This window comes from Rhinatrema bivittatum, chromosome 4 (genome assembly GCF_901001135.1).
Source record: "Rhinatrema bivittatum chromosome 4, aRhiBiv1.1, whole genome shotgun sequence".
Lineage (NCBI taxonomy): Eukaryota > Metazoa > Chordata > Amphibia > Gymnophiona > Rhinatrematidae > Rhinatrema > Rhinatrema bivittatum.
The window spans coordinates 191,482,660-191,499,456 of NC_042618.1; the positions used below are offsets into that span (position 1 = coordinate 191,482,660).

The following is a 16,797-nucleotide window of genomic DNA, read 5'->3' on the forward strand; positions in this document are numbered from 1 at the left end:
CGAAGACGACAAGATGCAGGAGCAGGAGCCCGTTCCGGACCGCTGCCGTTCCGGACCACCGCTGGACCCGCAGGTTATTTAAGTTATTTGGGGGTGGGGGATTTAATTTAAAGGGTCGGGGGTGGGTTTTAATGTGCCGGTTTTTCGATTTTTCGATTTTTCGATTTTTTAACGATTTTCACGATTTTTCACGATATTTTACCCCCCCAAACGGCAACAATACGATTCCCTCCCCCTCCCAGCCGAAATCGATCGTTAAGACGATCGAGGACACGATTCACATCCCTAGTCCCTGCACACGCTGCCTGCACAGGCACACGCGGATTTTAAAATCCAGCGTGCATGTGCGCTCAGCCATCCGATTTTATAACATTCATGCGCCGGCACGCACATGTTATGAAATCGGTGCATCCATTTTATGCGTGCCGGGAACTACGAGCACATGGATGGCCGTGCGCTGCTTTGAAAATCTACCCCTATATCTTCTAGAGAGCAGGTGCAAAGTCCAGTAGTACTTTTGTATGTACGATGTGCACACCAGCAGAGTTTCCCTTTGCAGTTTTGCAGGCATAAAATTTCTGAGGTCCTGAGTCTGAAAATTGCCCCTTTATAGCTGTCCCATGCATGCTTGAATTTTACCACTTTTTGTTCCTTTCATCTCCAATGGAAATTTGTTCCACGTGTTCACCATCGACTCAGTGATAAAAATACGTCTTCCCATTCTTTTGAGGTTCTCTTCCTTAAGCTTTGTAAGATGACTCCTTGGAAGCAGGATGCTGGGCTTGATGGACCCTTGGTCTGACCCAGCATGGCATGTTCTTATGTCCTTGAGCTTCTCATTCTACAAAAGTGCTAATTTACTGAAACCTGCTAGATATTGGAATGTTTGTATCATATTTACCCGGTCCCTGCTTTCTTCTAGACTACATCTTTAGCTTCTTTAGAGAGACACAGAGCATGGCAGCAGGCAGAGACCCATATGGCCCATTCACATCTCCTGCTGAGCTTTACAATCCCTTTCTCTCTCTCAGAGATCCTTTCTGCTCGTTCCAAGCTTTCTTTATTTCTGTCGCTACCACCTCCACTGGAAGGCTGTTCCATGAATCCAACACCCTCTCTGTAAAAATATTTCCTTGGAATACTCCTGAGTCTACTCCTTTTCACCCTCATTCCATGACCCCCTCAATTCTAGAGCCTCTTTTCTGTTGAAAGAGGCCTGCCTCCTGTGTATTTATTCCTTGAAGATATTTAAATGTCTCTACCATATCTTTCCTTTTCTCCAGATTATTCCTATTTAGATCTTTAGCCTGTCCCCATATGCTTCATGACAGACTGCTATCCTTTTTAGTAGCTGCCCTTCAGCCTCTTTATGGCTTATAGGGCAAGCCGTTGCACAATTCTTCTGGACATCCTTTGAAGTGCCTCCACCTTATCAGTGTCCTTTTCCAGATGTGGTGTACAGAACTGGACACAGTGCTCAAAGATGGAGTCTCGCAGCAAGACCTGTATGGACATTGGACACAGTATCATTTCCCTCTTTCTAGTAGTGATACTTGTACCCAAGATTAGCTTTTCCACATTGATTGGCTCCCTCAGCATCATCGGAGTCTCTTTTCTGTTTGGTGACTGCTAGTTCTTCTCCTCCAAAATGGTATTTGGTGCTAGGATTTCTGTATCCAAAATGCATAGTTTTTTTTGGTAGTGGGGGTGGAGGGTGGGGGAGTGGATTCAAAGGCAGTCACCAAACCCTTGGATCATTATTACAATATTAAAATCATCTTTCATCTTATCTCTTTCTCCTAGCATGTCTACTCTGTTGCAGATTTTCATTTCATCTTTAGACAGGCACAGTTTCCCCATTTAGCCCTTCCACAAAGTCATTTAAACACATTGAAGAGGACTGGACCTCGCACTGATCCTTGTGGCACCCCTTCTCACCCCGTTGATTGTCATTTTTCTTCCAAGTCCCTGGCTGGTTGACCTGTTCAGCAGCCTTCTATGTGGAACAGTGCCAAAGGCTTTACTGAAATCCAGATGGGCCACATGTACTACACCCCCTCTTCCTCCCACTGATCTACTCTGGTCATCAATCAGGTTTTGTTTTGGGTTTATTTTGGGAAGAAAAGAGAAAGAAAGACGAGAAAGGAAATTGCTAATGTTTCTATGTAGAATTTGTGGTTAAAACACAGCTTTGTTTTTTGGCTACAGCAAACATCTTTAGTTGTTTGTGAGAATTTTCCTTTCAAGAATTACAGATTTCTTTACATTTATATTAGAAAGAACAAAGGTCTCTATAACATGCTAGCCAGATCTACCATAAAAGATGTCATGATGCAAAATAATGTAACAGCAGATTCTTACAACACAGTCTGGAAGCCATAGCCCAGTCAGGGAATTCTCCATTTACAATCAACTCCAAAATCTTGGTAACTTTATTATTTTAACTGCAATTTTTTCTGATGTTTTCTTTTAATTGCATGATTTGGAATAATCATTGGCAAAATCCTGCCTGTGTGCAAATCCCTAGATACAGGGAGGGGACATAGGGATTTGTGATCACAATCCTATATTGTGATTTATAAGTGGAGGCACTGGTAGGAACAAGGGTGGGGAGAGGATGAGCTAAAGAAGCAGGAGCCTGCGTATTGCTATAGGTAAGGCACCTTTATGCTCTTCTGCCTGAAGTGGAGGAGAACCAGAAAGGGGAGCTTATAAAAATGACTTGGAGAAGAAGTAGGCAGTTGAGCTTGTAGCTGACAGCTGGGAGATAACCATAAGCTAGATCAGTGTAGGAGAGGAAAACTGGGCAGACTGAGCAGATCAAATGATCCTTATCTGCCAACATCTACTATGGAACTGTATAGAGTTGTGTGGCAAACTTCTTTAAAAGTCATAGATTCCATCATCACCATGCCAAAGTGTGAGCCCTGCCTGTAACTTTACTTACTTGGCGTACGCACTGCAGGTATCATTGCACAAATCATTTTCAATATCTGTAAAAAAAAAAAATAAAAAAAAATTAAATATATATATATATATATATATATATATATATATCTATCTATATATATTTTGAATTTGTTTCAATTCCTAATAGAATAGTCCATTCTTCTAAACTCCAAGAGTAAATCAATAAGATAACACCCGATTCTACTGACTTTCATACAGGTTGCTGCCAGACTGTCTATTGCGGCTAAATGGGAAAACATATTGAGGCCAATTATAGAAGACTGGCTGCAGGATTGTGGAATATCATACCAATGGAGAAATTAAGATGGCTAAAAAATAGCTCTTCCCTCTATATATGCTGCTTCAAGCATCAGCATTTGAGAAGTATTTTTATTAGAAAGTTTAACGAAATCTTTGCATTCTTGCAGCATTTTAAATACATGTCATAGATCTGCTGGGCTTACCAACCCGAGAAGGCTCTGTACATTCCTGTGCCTTCAGGCCCTGTGGAATTTGAGATTTACTGCTGACCAAATTCTTGAAGTTTTGAGTTGTTGCAATAATTATATATACACTGTGGCTTCAACTCTATATTTCAGATTTTATGTTGAGCCCATTTTTTACTTTTTATTACTTTAAGAGCATATGCAATACCATACTGGTACATGCAAAGTATGTATATATACAGCAATACTGAATGCTGTTCCTGTGGATAAAAAAAAGCATTTTACCTATAGAAATTGGGCTTTAAAAACTGCCCAAACTTTCTACAGGTAAAAATATGCACATTGTGCAACAACGTGCACACTTTTACCTGTGGACCTCAAAGGTGGTCCATAGGGCAGAGGATTGAACAACATATGTAGAAGTCAATATTCAGTGCCACTTACCAAGATCAGTTCCAACTTATGCCGAATCTAATGGATTGCAAGATCAGAGGCAGCAAAGTTTTACCAGAAGTAGATCTTGTCAGTTGAATCTGACCAGTTTCTTTGAAAGGGTGACCAATAGAGATGTACAGCTTTGAAAAAATTGTATCAGTTTGTTGATTTGTTTAATGGGTGCCTCATTTTGTTTCATTAGTTTTGGAATGAAAAAAAAAATGTGTTTTTATTTTCATTCCATTAATTTTTTAATTTACAGTGCAGTCAGTGGGAGAAGGCCCGATTGACTTTACTGCAAAAGAAAACAGAAAGCCAAGGCTAGGCCCAGGTCCAGGTCTGATGCCAGGGTCCAGCTGAAGATGAGACACAATCACTGAAGCTCAGGTCTAGGGCCAAGCCTGCTGATGGGGCCTGGCCGAGGTTAGGTCCCAGTCAGTAAAGCCCAGGCCTAAGTCCGATACCAGAACTTAGCCTGAGGCTGAATCCCAGCTGTTGAAGCTCGGGTCTAGGCCCATGTCTGATGCTAGGGCCCAGTTGAGGCCAGATCCTGGTCGCCAAGTCCTAGGTCTAGGACTGGGCCTGAAGCTGTGAGTGGGACCCAGCTTGAAGACAGGGCCCAGCCTGAGGACAGGTCCCAGTCACCTAGGCCTGCTTCGAATTCTGGGGCCCAGTGAAGGCTAGCATCGGACCTGGGCCTAGGTTAGAGCCTGGATGAGGCTGGGTCCCAGTCACCAAGGCTCAAACCTGGGCCTAGGTCTAGGCCCCATGCTGGGGCCTGGTTGCTGAAACCCAGGCCTAGGACCAAACCCAGGTTCCAGTCACCAAGACTAAGACCTAAGCCTAGGTATAGGCATGGGGCCAGGACCCAGTCATCGAGGCCAGGGCCTTGACCTAGACATGGTCTAAGACCAGGTCCCAGACACAAAGGCCTAGGCCTAGGCCCAAGAGCAGACCTTATGACATTTTCTTTGCTTGATCCAGTGACTACAAAAGATGCTTTCTTCCCAGAGGAAATCCTGCAGTGATGCTACTGTGGCACCTTCCTCCGGAGAGGGCCATGCCATTTTGTTGTATGGCCTACAACAAAATGGTGCTGTTCACCCTTGAGGAAAGTGCTGCAGCAATGTCACTGCAGTGCGTCTTCCAGGCAGAGAACATCATTTTAAGTCACCGAATTAAGCAAAGACAACATTGGAAGGCCTACTCCCATTATTGGACCTAGGTCTTGGGCCTAGCCTTAGTCAAGGTCTGGGCCTCTGTGACAGGACTTGGCCTTGGGCCCAGCCCAAGCCTCAGCAACTGGTACCTGGCTAGGCCCCAGTATCAGGCCCAGGTCTAGGCTCAGAACATAGGCCGGAGCCGGGGCATCAGGCTTGGGCCTATGTCCAGGCCATAGTCCTGCACCTCAGCTGGACCTTGGCATCAGACCTGGCCTCAGTGACTGAGCCCCTACCTTGGCTGGGACTTGGGTCTAAACCTTGGGTCTAAAACTGGGGATTAGACTTGGGCTTCAGTGATTGGAACAGGGCCTTGGGGTGGGCCCAGGCCTTAACAACCAGGACCTGGTCTCGGCTGGGCCCTGGCATTGGGGTCAGGTCTAGGCAAATGGGACATGGCCTCAACTGGGCTCTGCTGTCAGACCTGGGTCTAAGCCTTGGTTCCTGGGACCTGGCTTTGGGCTTAGGCCTAGGCCAAGACATGGGCCTCAGTGACTGTAACCCAGCTTCAACCAAACCTAAGCATAGGTTCCCAGGTCTAGGCCTTGGGACAAGGCCTAGGCCTTGGTTTCAAGCCTAGGCTTAGGCCTAGGCACAGACCTCAATGACCAGGATCCGACCTGGCCTTGGGCCAGGCCCTAGCTATGGACCTAGGCCTGGACCCAAGTCTGGACTCTGGTGGTGAGACTAGGCCAAGGCCTGGTTCTTCCAGACAATTTCTTTTTATTTACAGAACAAATATGAATATGTACATGAAAATGTTCATGTATGTTCATTTGAGGCCTATTTTCATTTTATTTCATTTGTATGAACTGACAATAGCCTCATTTGTTATATTTTCTCATTCAAAACTAATGCCCATCCCTAGTGACCATAGAGTTGGATCAGTGGAGAGCACCAGATGTAGTATTCTTGGGTTTCAGTAAGGCCTTTAACACCATTTTGCATAGGCAACTTATAAATAAATTGAGTGCCCTTGATAAGTGCTCTAGAATGACTGACTGGCTTAAAAATTGGTTAAGAGGTACAAAGGGTAGTGGTAACTGAAGTTCACTCCAAGAAGGGGATGTTACTAGTGGTCTGTCTCAATGATCAGTTCTTGGACCGGTTCTTTTCAACATTTTCATGGGAGACATTGGAAGAAATTTCAAGAAAGGTTTGTCTTTTTGCTGAGGATACCAATATCTGTCACAGGGTGGACAGCCAGGAAGGAATGGAAAATATAAAGTGGGATCTAGCGGAGCTCAAGGAACGGTCTATGGTCTGGCAGCTAATATTTAATTCTAAAAAATGCAGAGTTAAGCATTTAGGATGCAAAAACCCAGGAGAAAGATACAGAATGGAATGAAATTCTACTAAGCATGAAAGAAGAGAGAGATTTATTTATTTAAAAAGATTACTTAGTCGCTTTTCCAGATTTAAAAAAAATTGCTCAAAGTGATGTGCAATCATTAAACAAAAAACAAAATCTGGGGGTGATCATATCTGATGATCTTGAAGTGGCTAAATAAGATAAAATGACAGGAAAAGCCAGAAAGATGTTTGGCTGCATAGAAAGAATGATCAGCAGAAAAAGAGAGGTAATATTGCTCCTATATAGGTCCCTGGTGAGACCTCACTTGGAATTCTGGAGATTGCATCTTCAAAAGGATATAAAATGGTTGGAGCTGGTCCAGAGAGTGGCTACTAAAATGATCAGTGTTTTTTGTACTAAAGCACACTTAAGGGGACACACTTAAGGATCAAAATAATTTACACCCTAGAGGAAAGGCGAGCAGAGGAGATATGATAGAGATATTTAACTGCCTCCAAGGTTTCCATGCACAGGAGGCAAGCCTCTTTCCATGGAAAGGAAGCTCCAGAAGGAGGGATAAGTGTGAAAGGAGGTAGACGCAGGAATAATCTTAGGAAATATTTCTTTACAGAGAGGATAGTAAATGCATGGAACAACCTCCCAGTGGTGGTGCCAAAAACAGTGTCTGAATCCAAGAAAGCATGGGATAAACACAGTGGATCTCTGACGGAGTGATGGGAATTGTAAAGTTGAATTAGTTGGGTAGATGGACAAACTAGACAGGCCATGGGTTTGTTTTTTTTTGGCCATCATGTTTCTATGTTTCTAATCTCTACAAGTAATTTTTCTGAGGGCAATAATCAAAGCAAAAGTTCATGCAGATCTGTTTTTTTATTATTAGTGTAAAACCCCAGGTAAAAGTACCTGGAGGATTTGCACCAGCGCACCTAATTTTGATTATTTAAGCCGTTACTATATACTACAGGTAGACAGTAAAACATAGCTTTTGTTTGTCATGGTACCTGTATCAGGTCATGGGCAATTATCTGGTAGGGAGATCCAGCTCTCCTCCTCCTCCATGTTATCAGACCCCTAGCCCCTGCTCAACATAATTCAGTGACATCTTTTACCTGGGATCAGCCTTTTTCTTATGCAGGGCCCAGAGCAAATGGAAAGAGGCCCAGGGAACCTGTTAGTGTCCCAGAGACCTGGGGAAGCCGGTCAGTATCCAGGGCACAAATGTAACAAGTGACTATCTGATATTTTTTCAGGCTGACTGTGTGAAGCATAGGGCCCAGGATAAGCACTCTGGCTTAGCTCAGCTCAAGTAATGGCTCCCTTGGTTTGGTTTATGGGGAGGGGTGGGTAAATTCCTACTTGCCTGGGTACATTGGCTGTCTGATTCGCTCTCTCAGTATGGCTAAAGCAGGGGTGGGCAATTCCAGTCCTCGAGGGCCACAAACCTGTCGATGTTTTAGGATATCCTAATGAATATGCATGACATAGATTTGCATACGACTGAGGCAGAGTGCATGCAAATCTCTCTCATGCATATTCATTAGGGATATCCTGAAAACCAGACTGGTTTGTGGCCCTCGAGGACCGGAACTGCCCGCCGCTGGGCTAAAGCATGATATTGCACAATGTGCATACTCTCAGCCATGCTTGGGGGAGCTCTCCTCAAGACGGTAGTATTGGGAATGGAGGGGGGTTAGAAAATAACACTCGCACATTGAATTTTCTATGAGCGTTAATTTCTATATAAATTCCACTCATGCAAAAAAGCAGTTGTAGAAGTCGGTGGATACTTTGTGCCCATGGTCATTTTCAAAGGGGACACCTCTTTTTCCCATGGAGCACGTGCCCTATCGAACCGCACGTGCTTTTAGTCACATTTGAAAAGGGCAGTTTTCAGTCTGGACACCGTACCCAGGTAAATACCCTTATACCTAAGTAAAGTTTAGACCAAGGACAGTCACTCGGAATTGTTCGATCAGGCCAATCCCTGTTTTTGTTTTTTTTTATATCTTTTGATGCTTTATGCATGAAACATTATTTTGTAAATCACAACAGGTGTAGGAGTGCATGGCAAATAAATAAGTAATGTCCCCTATTTATAACCCTCTTTATCTTTTGGGAATCCTCAGCACAGGGCAAATGTTTCCACAGAGGCCAACCATGAATTTGATGAATATTCACGAACTACAGTGAATACCCCTAGTATGAATGCAGAATGCCCACAGTTTTAAAGGGTCAGCACTTTACATGAGGCCAGTTTAAAAATGTTTAAAAAAAATTATTAGGCCTTCCCTTTTAATGCATCATGGCGTCAAAATTCAGCTGCTGAGCAGCTCAGCTAGATAGACGGACGTATCTGGCTAACTAGCAGGGTATATTCAGCGAAGCGGTCACACTGCTGAATATATCCAGATATCTTAAATTTAACTGGATATATTTATCTAGATAACTTTAGGACTGATCAGCGATATGACCAGAGTTAGCCTCTTAAGTTAACTGGAGTTAGCCAATTAACTTATGCGGTTAACTTCGCTTCTTCCCAAAACACCTCTCACCCACAAAACATCCCTGACTTGGAATTTAGCCAGATAAGTCTTTAAATATGCAGGTTTTTGGCCATTTAGACGGATAACTTTTCAGTTAGCTGTCTAAATGGCTTTTGAATATTGACCTCCATAAGCTTACAAGCAACCACCTCTGAAGTGATTGCATGGAAGCACATTTCTGACAACTGATCTGCATCAAAACTTTAAAATATGTGGCAGAAAAGGGGGAAGGAAGAATCTTATTACTCTCCAGTAACAGCTGAACACAGGTAGAAGGAGATAAAGTGATTTGCTCAAGGTCACATAGCGTCAGCAGTATATGAACCAGCATCATGAGATTTCTACTGATTTGTAAATGCAGCGCTATAATCTCTAGATCACATCCCCACCTTCCACTGCACTATTTTTCCATGCTTCCTGATTCACTTACCTCTATCACACTTATATCCCTTCCAGCCTTTGTAGCATTGACAGCTTCCATCACCAAGAAGTCCATCATTGCACTTCCCATGCACGCAAGAACAAACTAGAAAGAAACCACAAACATTTTTCAAGGAAGAAAAACTGCTAATTTACCACAAAACCCATCAGGCTTTCATTACTGAGAGTATGGTAGCCACTCCCCTATCACCTGTGGTTGGCCACTCTGCACTGTGCCCAAGTGCTCAGCCCCAAGGGATCCTAATGAAGCAGAGAGTAGAAGGGACATGCTAGGCAGAGTAGGCCAGAAGAATGTACCATTTTCCTACAACACTGGAGGTTCCTGTAATGTGTCATTCCAACTTTTGTGTTTGGAGAGACCATACTGTTGTTTTCTATCAGTAGTTGAAAAGTAGTAAAAGAGTTGTGAGAATGCAAGAGAAGGAGCTGCTCATTCCTTTCTGTCCTGCATTAGAGCTGCAGGATGGACGCTTTAGTGGTAGTTCTTTAGCGCTCACCCAGACCGTTTACTTATTTTTTTTAATTTAAAAGAATATATAGCCCACATTCAAAGCTCAAGGAGGCTCACATCATGCATTCATAAGTAAATAAATCATGTGAACAGACAAAATAAAAACTAAATTGATATCACATAAAAAATACAACCAGATGAAATCATAGCTCTGCTGAGAGCAATAAAACACTCCGTCATCTGAAATCCAACGTGGCTCATGCCTACTCACTGACACCAAATGCTTGCAGGAAAAGAGGTTTTAGTTCCTTTCTAAATGCCCACGTGTACTCGGTAGCCTGTAAGTTTTCTGGCGCAGAGTTCCACGGCGGAGGCCCAGCCCTGAGTCTCAGCTAAGCATGCTAATCATGGTGAGGGTACTCCCAGCAATCCGGGCCAGCAGTGTAACCTGTGAAATGGATGGTAACTTCTGGAGACCATGCTGCTATACAGAGGGGATGTCATTACTCAGATATTTATGAATAACTGATAGCCCGCTTCAAGGGGTTGCTGAGTTAGTTCTCCCTTTTTTGGCTTTTCTTTTTGGAGGGAAGGTTGTTCCACTTTTCCTTCCTAGTGAAAGATGAAAGAGGTTGCCTAAGACCTGGACGAAAGCCTCAGTCCTTTAAGTTTCATGTCCCTTGCGGAAGGGAGAGCAGTAGTTTGATACTTTCGGAGGTTATATTTTGTGGCTGCAGTATCAAGTCAGTGCCCTCTCAGGCACACTACATAAGAACATAAGAACATAAGAACATGCCATACTGGGTCAGACCAAGGGTCCATCAAGCCCAGCATCCTGTTTCCAACAGTGGCCAATCCAGACAAACAGTCTAACTTCAGTTAGTCAGCCTGAGTGACTCACTGCTCCCTTGATTAACAAATGTTGGTCCCTATTCAAACCCAATCACACTACCTCAACACCTTTCCAAGGTGAGTAACTGAGCTGAACTATTCAACTTTTTTACTTTGGTATATACTGCTCCTAGCTTATTTCTAGCTTCTGGCTACTTTTTGGGGTTTGTTTGTTTTTTTGTGATTTTTTTTCAATACAAGCACTCAGTTAGTATTAAATACAAACACTCAGCTCTTTAAAAGTCTGCAGAACACTCAGTTCTGCAGATTTTTAAAAATAAACACACTACCTACTGCTACCTTATTGACTGACTAAAAATACAAACAGTCTAACTTGTTTATTCGCTGCCTACCTACTGCTACCTTATTGACTGACTAAAGATACAAACATTCTAACTTGTTTATTCACTGCCTTCCTACTGCTACCTTATTGACTGACTATTTAAAAATGCAAACAGTCTAACTTGTTTATTCACTGCCTTTCTGACTATTAAAGGCACAAACACACTAAATAATATTCCCAAATAGTTAACTTTGCCCCAATACTTTTAAAAAAGTCAATGTCCCAAGCAAAAACTTACTGATTCCTTTCAGCCACCAGCAAGGTGATCCTCTCCTCTCAGTGTTTCACTGAGTGGAGAGGATAACACAGCAGGTACAAGGCAGAGGGCCCCAGCAGGTACAAGGCAGAGGGCCCCAGTTACAAAGGGATTTCCTGTGCAGAAAGGAAGAAACCTAATATCTACCCTGAGGAGAAACCTAGAATCCAAGAAACACCAGAGGGAATCCCAAAGGAGTATTCAAGAGAGAAGCAGGTTTACTGATTGAATGTTTTAATGTACAGTAACAGTATGGATGTCACACCAAAGAAATATACAAGATGTCTTATTGAAGACGTTTTCCCAGTAAAGTTTAAGTTGTGTTGAAACACCACTATTGTGGGAGGAGTCTTTATTGATGAAATAACGTGATGATAAATGCCCAGTGGTCTTGAAGCAGTGTTTCTCCCCTGTCAGAGTAGTGAGAATGAGAGGATTTAACCAAACCCTTTGTGGACTAAGTCCCACTTGCTAAGAGAGGACATGGGAGGGGATTAGACATGCATATGGAAGGAATTCTGAAATACAAAGTAACATAGTAATGACAGCACATAAAGACCATAATTGGTCCATCTAGTCTGCCCAGCAAGGTGTTCAGGGTTGAAACTGCTGCTCTGTGCAGTTTACCCCCTTGCCTTCTTGTTCATGTTTGCAACTGCCGTTCCACACAGGTTACTGCTTCACCTTCTTGTTCAGGATTGTAGCTGCCAATGCCATACCATGCAGATTATCCCATAAAGAAAAGTTACCACAGGTTTCCCTGCTGCTTCATTTCCTTCCTCTTGCCATTAGGGATCCTCCGTGTTTATCCTATGCCCTTTTGAAATCTGTCATTATTTTCATCTTTACCATCTCCTCCAAAAGGGCATTCAAGCAGGCCATAGTAGCCCCAGGAACCCCCCTCTGAGATATTAGATATTTCAATTCAAACCAGGCTCCATCTCTCATCCTCTTGACAAACTGACAATGTCCATCATCACCCTTCCTTCCCTGAGAACCTCCCCAAACCCCCAAGGCCAGCTGGACTGGCAGTCAAGCCACTCTGGCCGAATCCAGCATTGCTCTGACAGCAACGCTGCCGTTAGGTAAGACAGCCAGAGGGCGACGACTCTATTGCTCCAGTTGGCCTTGGGGGTTTGGAGGGTGGCGGTGGGGTTTGTCATTTGTTTTGGGAGGGTATTTGTTGGGGAAAGAGGGGACTGGAACATGGTTTGATTTGAAAATATATAAAATGGGGGTTGCCGGGGGCTACTTTGGCCTGCTACTTGTTTTAAATTAATTTGGGATGTTAGGAAGAAGGGGGAAAAATCAGTTGCTAGCCCCCAAATTGTTTAAATTAACTTGGGGAAGGGTTGGGGGATTGGCCTGCTTGCCTTTTTTTTTTCCATTTTTACTTAACCGGCTATAACCTGAATATACAGTACCTAGTTCAAGTTGGATAACTTTAGGATGGTTCAGAGACAGCCCTACATTTATCCAGATAAGGTAGCAGGAGAACACTGAATATCAGCAGCACCTGACTACCTTATTTATTTATTTAACAAGTTTATAATCCGTAACTTCCCTCTGAGTTGTTTCGTCATCTGCGATTATTCAACAGGTCATTCTCGGCTGTTATTCCAAGCTAATGAAATAAGCTTGAGAATGATCTGTTGAAATTTCGTAAATTGCTAAAAACTTGGGTTATGTCATCTGGTAGCAGTGTATTAGTTTAGTATCTGCTAATCCAGGATATGGGTGAAGAAAGTGTAGAATGCTGTATTATTGGTGTAATTATTGTTTCGGTTTTATTGTACATCACTTTGGACGATTTTTATCTGTAAAATGATTAAGAAATGATGTTAAATAAATACATTTCCAATTCAAGGACAATGCGGAATTGAATGAAACATTCATAATCATAAAACAATCAAAAAACATAACATAAAAAGATAAACATGAAAACAAACATTAAACATGACAAATATGCTTTTTAAAAAACAGGGATGGTAACTTTCAAAGGGGGGGAGCGGGCGTACATTGGTGCGTGTGCATGGACGTACGCCCATGGATGCGGAGATTTTATAACTTGTGTGCATGTTAGAAAATGCACTAGGTGTGTGCCAATGTGTGCCCAATTTTAAATGGGCATGCTCCTAAACACATACATCTCTTTTCTACCGTGTAAGTTAGGGTATTTTATAACAGGCGCACATCCACGCCATTGCCAGTTTTACCAGTTTGTCCACCAGTTCACCTAATCGAGAGCTAGGTCCTACAAACCCAGTTACCCCAGACCCTTTAAATCCATCAGAAATGGCTGGGGGTTTAATTTTTTTAAGTTACACCTCCTCCGAGGAAGAAGTAAACTTATGCGGTACTGGACCTGGCTGTGTGCCTAGATGTGTAAGTATTTACGCACACATCTCTTGGCCCTGCCTCAGAATGCCCATGCCCCACACAGACCATACCCATGCCCCACCTTTTAAAATCTCAGCAAGATATGAACGCATCCTGAGATGTGTGCACATCTCGGAGCTTTAAAAATACTTTGGGCACATTTTTCCGTATAAGAAATATATATACTTCATTTTTCCGTATAAGAAAGAGATCCAAGATGGACCACAACACCTTCATTTATTAAAGGAATCTTTTACTGACCCAGCACATTGTACATTTAATTTACCACTCTTCTCACCAATCTGCGTATCAAGCACTTTATATATGCAGATGACGTACAAATTCTTTTCCCTTTCTCTGATTCACTCCAAACCGACCTTCAAAACTGGGAATCCTGCCTTTCCTCCATTAACCAGCTCCTCACAGACATGCATCTTGCTCTCAACCCCCAAAAAACCGAGCTCCTTATCATTTCCAACAAGCAGCCACCTCTAGCAATCCCTCTCTCACACACATCGACATCATTCTCATCACACACTCGCAACCTTGGTGTCATAATTGATAACCAACTCTCTTTCAAACCCTTTATCAACGCTATCATCAGAGACTGCTATTTCAAACTACAAACGATTAAAAAACTCAGACCACTACTACACTTCTCTGATTTTCGCACTGTTCTACAGTCTATTATCTTTTCCAAAATAGACTACTGTAACGCCCTCCTCCTTGGACTCCCTTCAACACATACCAAACCTTTACAACTCTTACAAAACGCCGCTGCATGTATCCTCACCAACTCCAAAAAAAGGGACCACATCACACCGACACTTATTGAACTTCACTGGCTCCCTATACAATCACGTATATTATATAAAGCCCTCTCCCTCATACATAAAAGTCTTACTAATGAAAACCTCAACTGGATCACCCCTCCCCTACAGCCACGCACCTCCATTAGACCCACCCGCCCCGCCCTACAAGGAACCCTCCGCACGCCGACTATCAAAACTATCAAACTTACCTCTACCATGAACAGAGCATTCTCACTTGCTGGCCCCACCCTATGGAACTCCCTACCCCCTGACATACGCACTGAGACCTCCACTCCTAAATTAAAAAAAAAACTAAAAACCTGGTTGTTTATACAGGCCTACCCACATGCTCCCCCCTCCCAATGAAGAAGACCCTACAACAGGAATTCCCAATGAAGAAGACCCTACAACAGGATATCGATAGAACAACCCATGCTTCTGACTCTCACCCCCCCTTAGCGTTTCTGCTTCTCCCGAAACCCATTGGCCACCTCCCTGTAACTCATGACCCACCCCTCGCTCCTTCCCCTGTATGCCCTCCTTTGTATTTTCCCTCTCCCTCCTTTTCTCTCCCACACCCTTTTACCTCCGTTATGCTGTTTTCTCCTCGACACTCCATTTGAATCTCTGATTTAATCTGCTCAACTCTGCTGTTTTGAACTATATTATGATAACCTTTTATAGTTTAAGATTATTGTTTTGCTAGTAACATGACACCTTCATCAGAATTATTCTCTTTAAGATATATTTATTACTATTGTTGTCTAAGAATCCCTCATTCATACTCCCTGTTAGTATATACATTTTTATCCCTTGTATATTGTTGCATAGAGCGATTAATTATCCCCTGTATATTGTTGCATAGAGCGATTAATTACACATATATCTCTTGTATATTTGTTTTCCACTTTCTTTTTACTGTTCATTGTAAGGGCTATGCCTACAAGTTATTAGTTGTATGTAAAACGATACGATGTGAAAACGGCTATCGGTATATAAGAAACTCCAAATAAATAAATAAATAAATAAATAAATAAATAAATAAATGTAAGCCCAACTTGTGTGCACATCCCCTAATTTTGGTGTGCCTTTCTTTTAAAAGTCACCTCAAAGTCTTTAGCTGCTTCCTAAAGCTCTTAGTATCCTCTTAACTCTAACAGTAGGGTAACTTATCTGGATAAGTCTGGCCTGCCCTAGAGCTTATCCAGATAAATTTTATCTGGCTAATTCCTTAGACAGATAACTTGGGGGCATTGAGACTGGCGGGAAATTGAGTACCACAGGATTTGTCCGGCTAAGTCCCAACTTAGCCGGACAAACCCTTTTGAATATGGACCTCCGGTTGCTTTGTATTAGAAATTTTCATCTTTTTCGGCATCTGTTTGCTTTTCTCAAAACCGTGCACTGAACATGCACACACTCTTCTGGAAACTGGATATTTACCTGATTTACAATTGGCTCCGTATCGGCCCGCTTCACATGTTTCGCAGGCTGTGCCGTGGAAGCCTTCTTTACAGGTGCACTGCCCACGTCCGGTTAGGCCATCCTCACAAATACCATTACCAGAACACCAGTTCCCAACTATCCCTGGACACAGCAGGCATTGGTGTCCAAAATAACCTGGGCAACACTCAGAGACCTGCCGAGACAGAGAGGGAGGAAAGAAGGCAAACTTTAATAATTTCCCAGGAAACCACCTCCCTGCCCAAGAATATTCCACAGTCTAGGGGTGAGGAGTCTTGCCCCAAATCTTCTTTTCCATATACATGTTATTGAATGAATTAAAAGTGATGAACATGCAAGTTACAACTCAAATTATTACAGCAGAGTTTTGAGAGTCAATTGTGTCTCCTTCATTTTTCCGCATAAGAAAGAGATCCAAGATGGACTACAACACCTTCATTTATTAAAGGAATCTTTTACTGACCCAGCACATTGTACATTTAATTTAATTCATCTGGACAGCTACTTCAAAGCAGATTGCAATAGGATTAGGAGAGCCCCTGACAGTGGATTACAGTAGAAATACAGTTAAAAGCTGTTTATAGAAATCTTTAAGGTCACTTATGTTCGATCATGTTTATTTGGATAAGATAATGAATGATTATACATTCAAGCATCTTCTCGTTGGATTATTTGGTGCAGTCAAAGGAAGGAATTACTGCTGAGGGCCATGAATTTTCATGACTGTATATATATATATATATATATCTTAGCGAATTACATAAGGGACCTTAAAGATCACTGTAAACAGCACTTCTGCAAAAACCCTTGGGTCTCACGTTTTATGATCATCAAAATATTTGGATATTCGGG

At 42.5% G+C, this 16,797-nt stretch overlaps 1 protein-coding gene across 1 annotated transcript in view; it reads right to left on the reverse strand.

The window, feature by feature from the left end:
* Positions 1-16,797, reverse strand: part of STAB1 (stabilin 1) — a 335,521-nt gene that overhangs the window by 148,358 nt on the left and 170,366 nt on the right. Inside the window, exons 38-40 of the mRNA XM_029599456.1 lie at positions 15,925-16,120; positions 9,339-9,434; positions 2,948-2,993 (exon numbers count right to left, since the gene is read on the reverse strand). Coding sequence (XP_029455316.1) covers positions 2,948-2,993; positions 9,339-9,434; positions 15,925-16,120 — 338 coding nt within the window. The remainder of the gene's footprint in view (positions 1-2,947; positions 2,994-9,338; positions 9,435-15,924; positions 16,121-16,797) is intronic.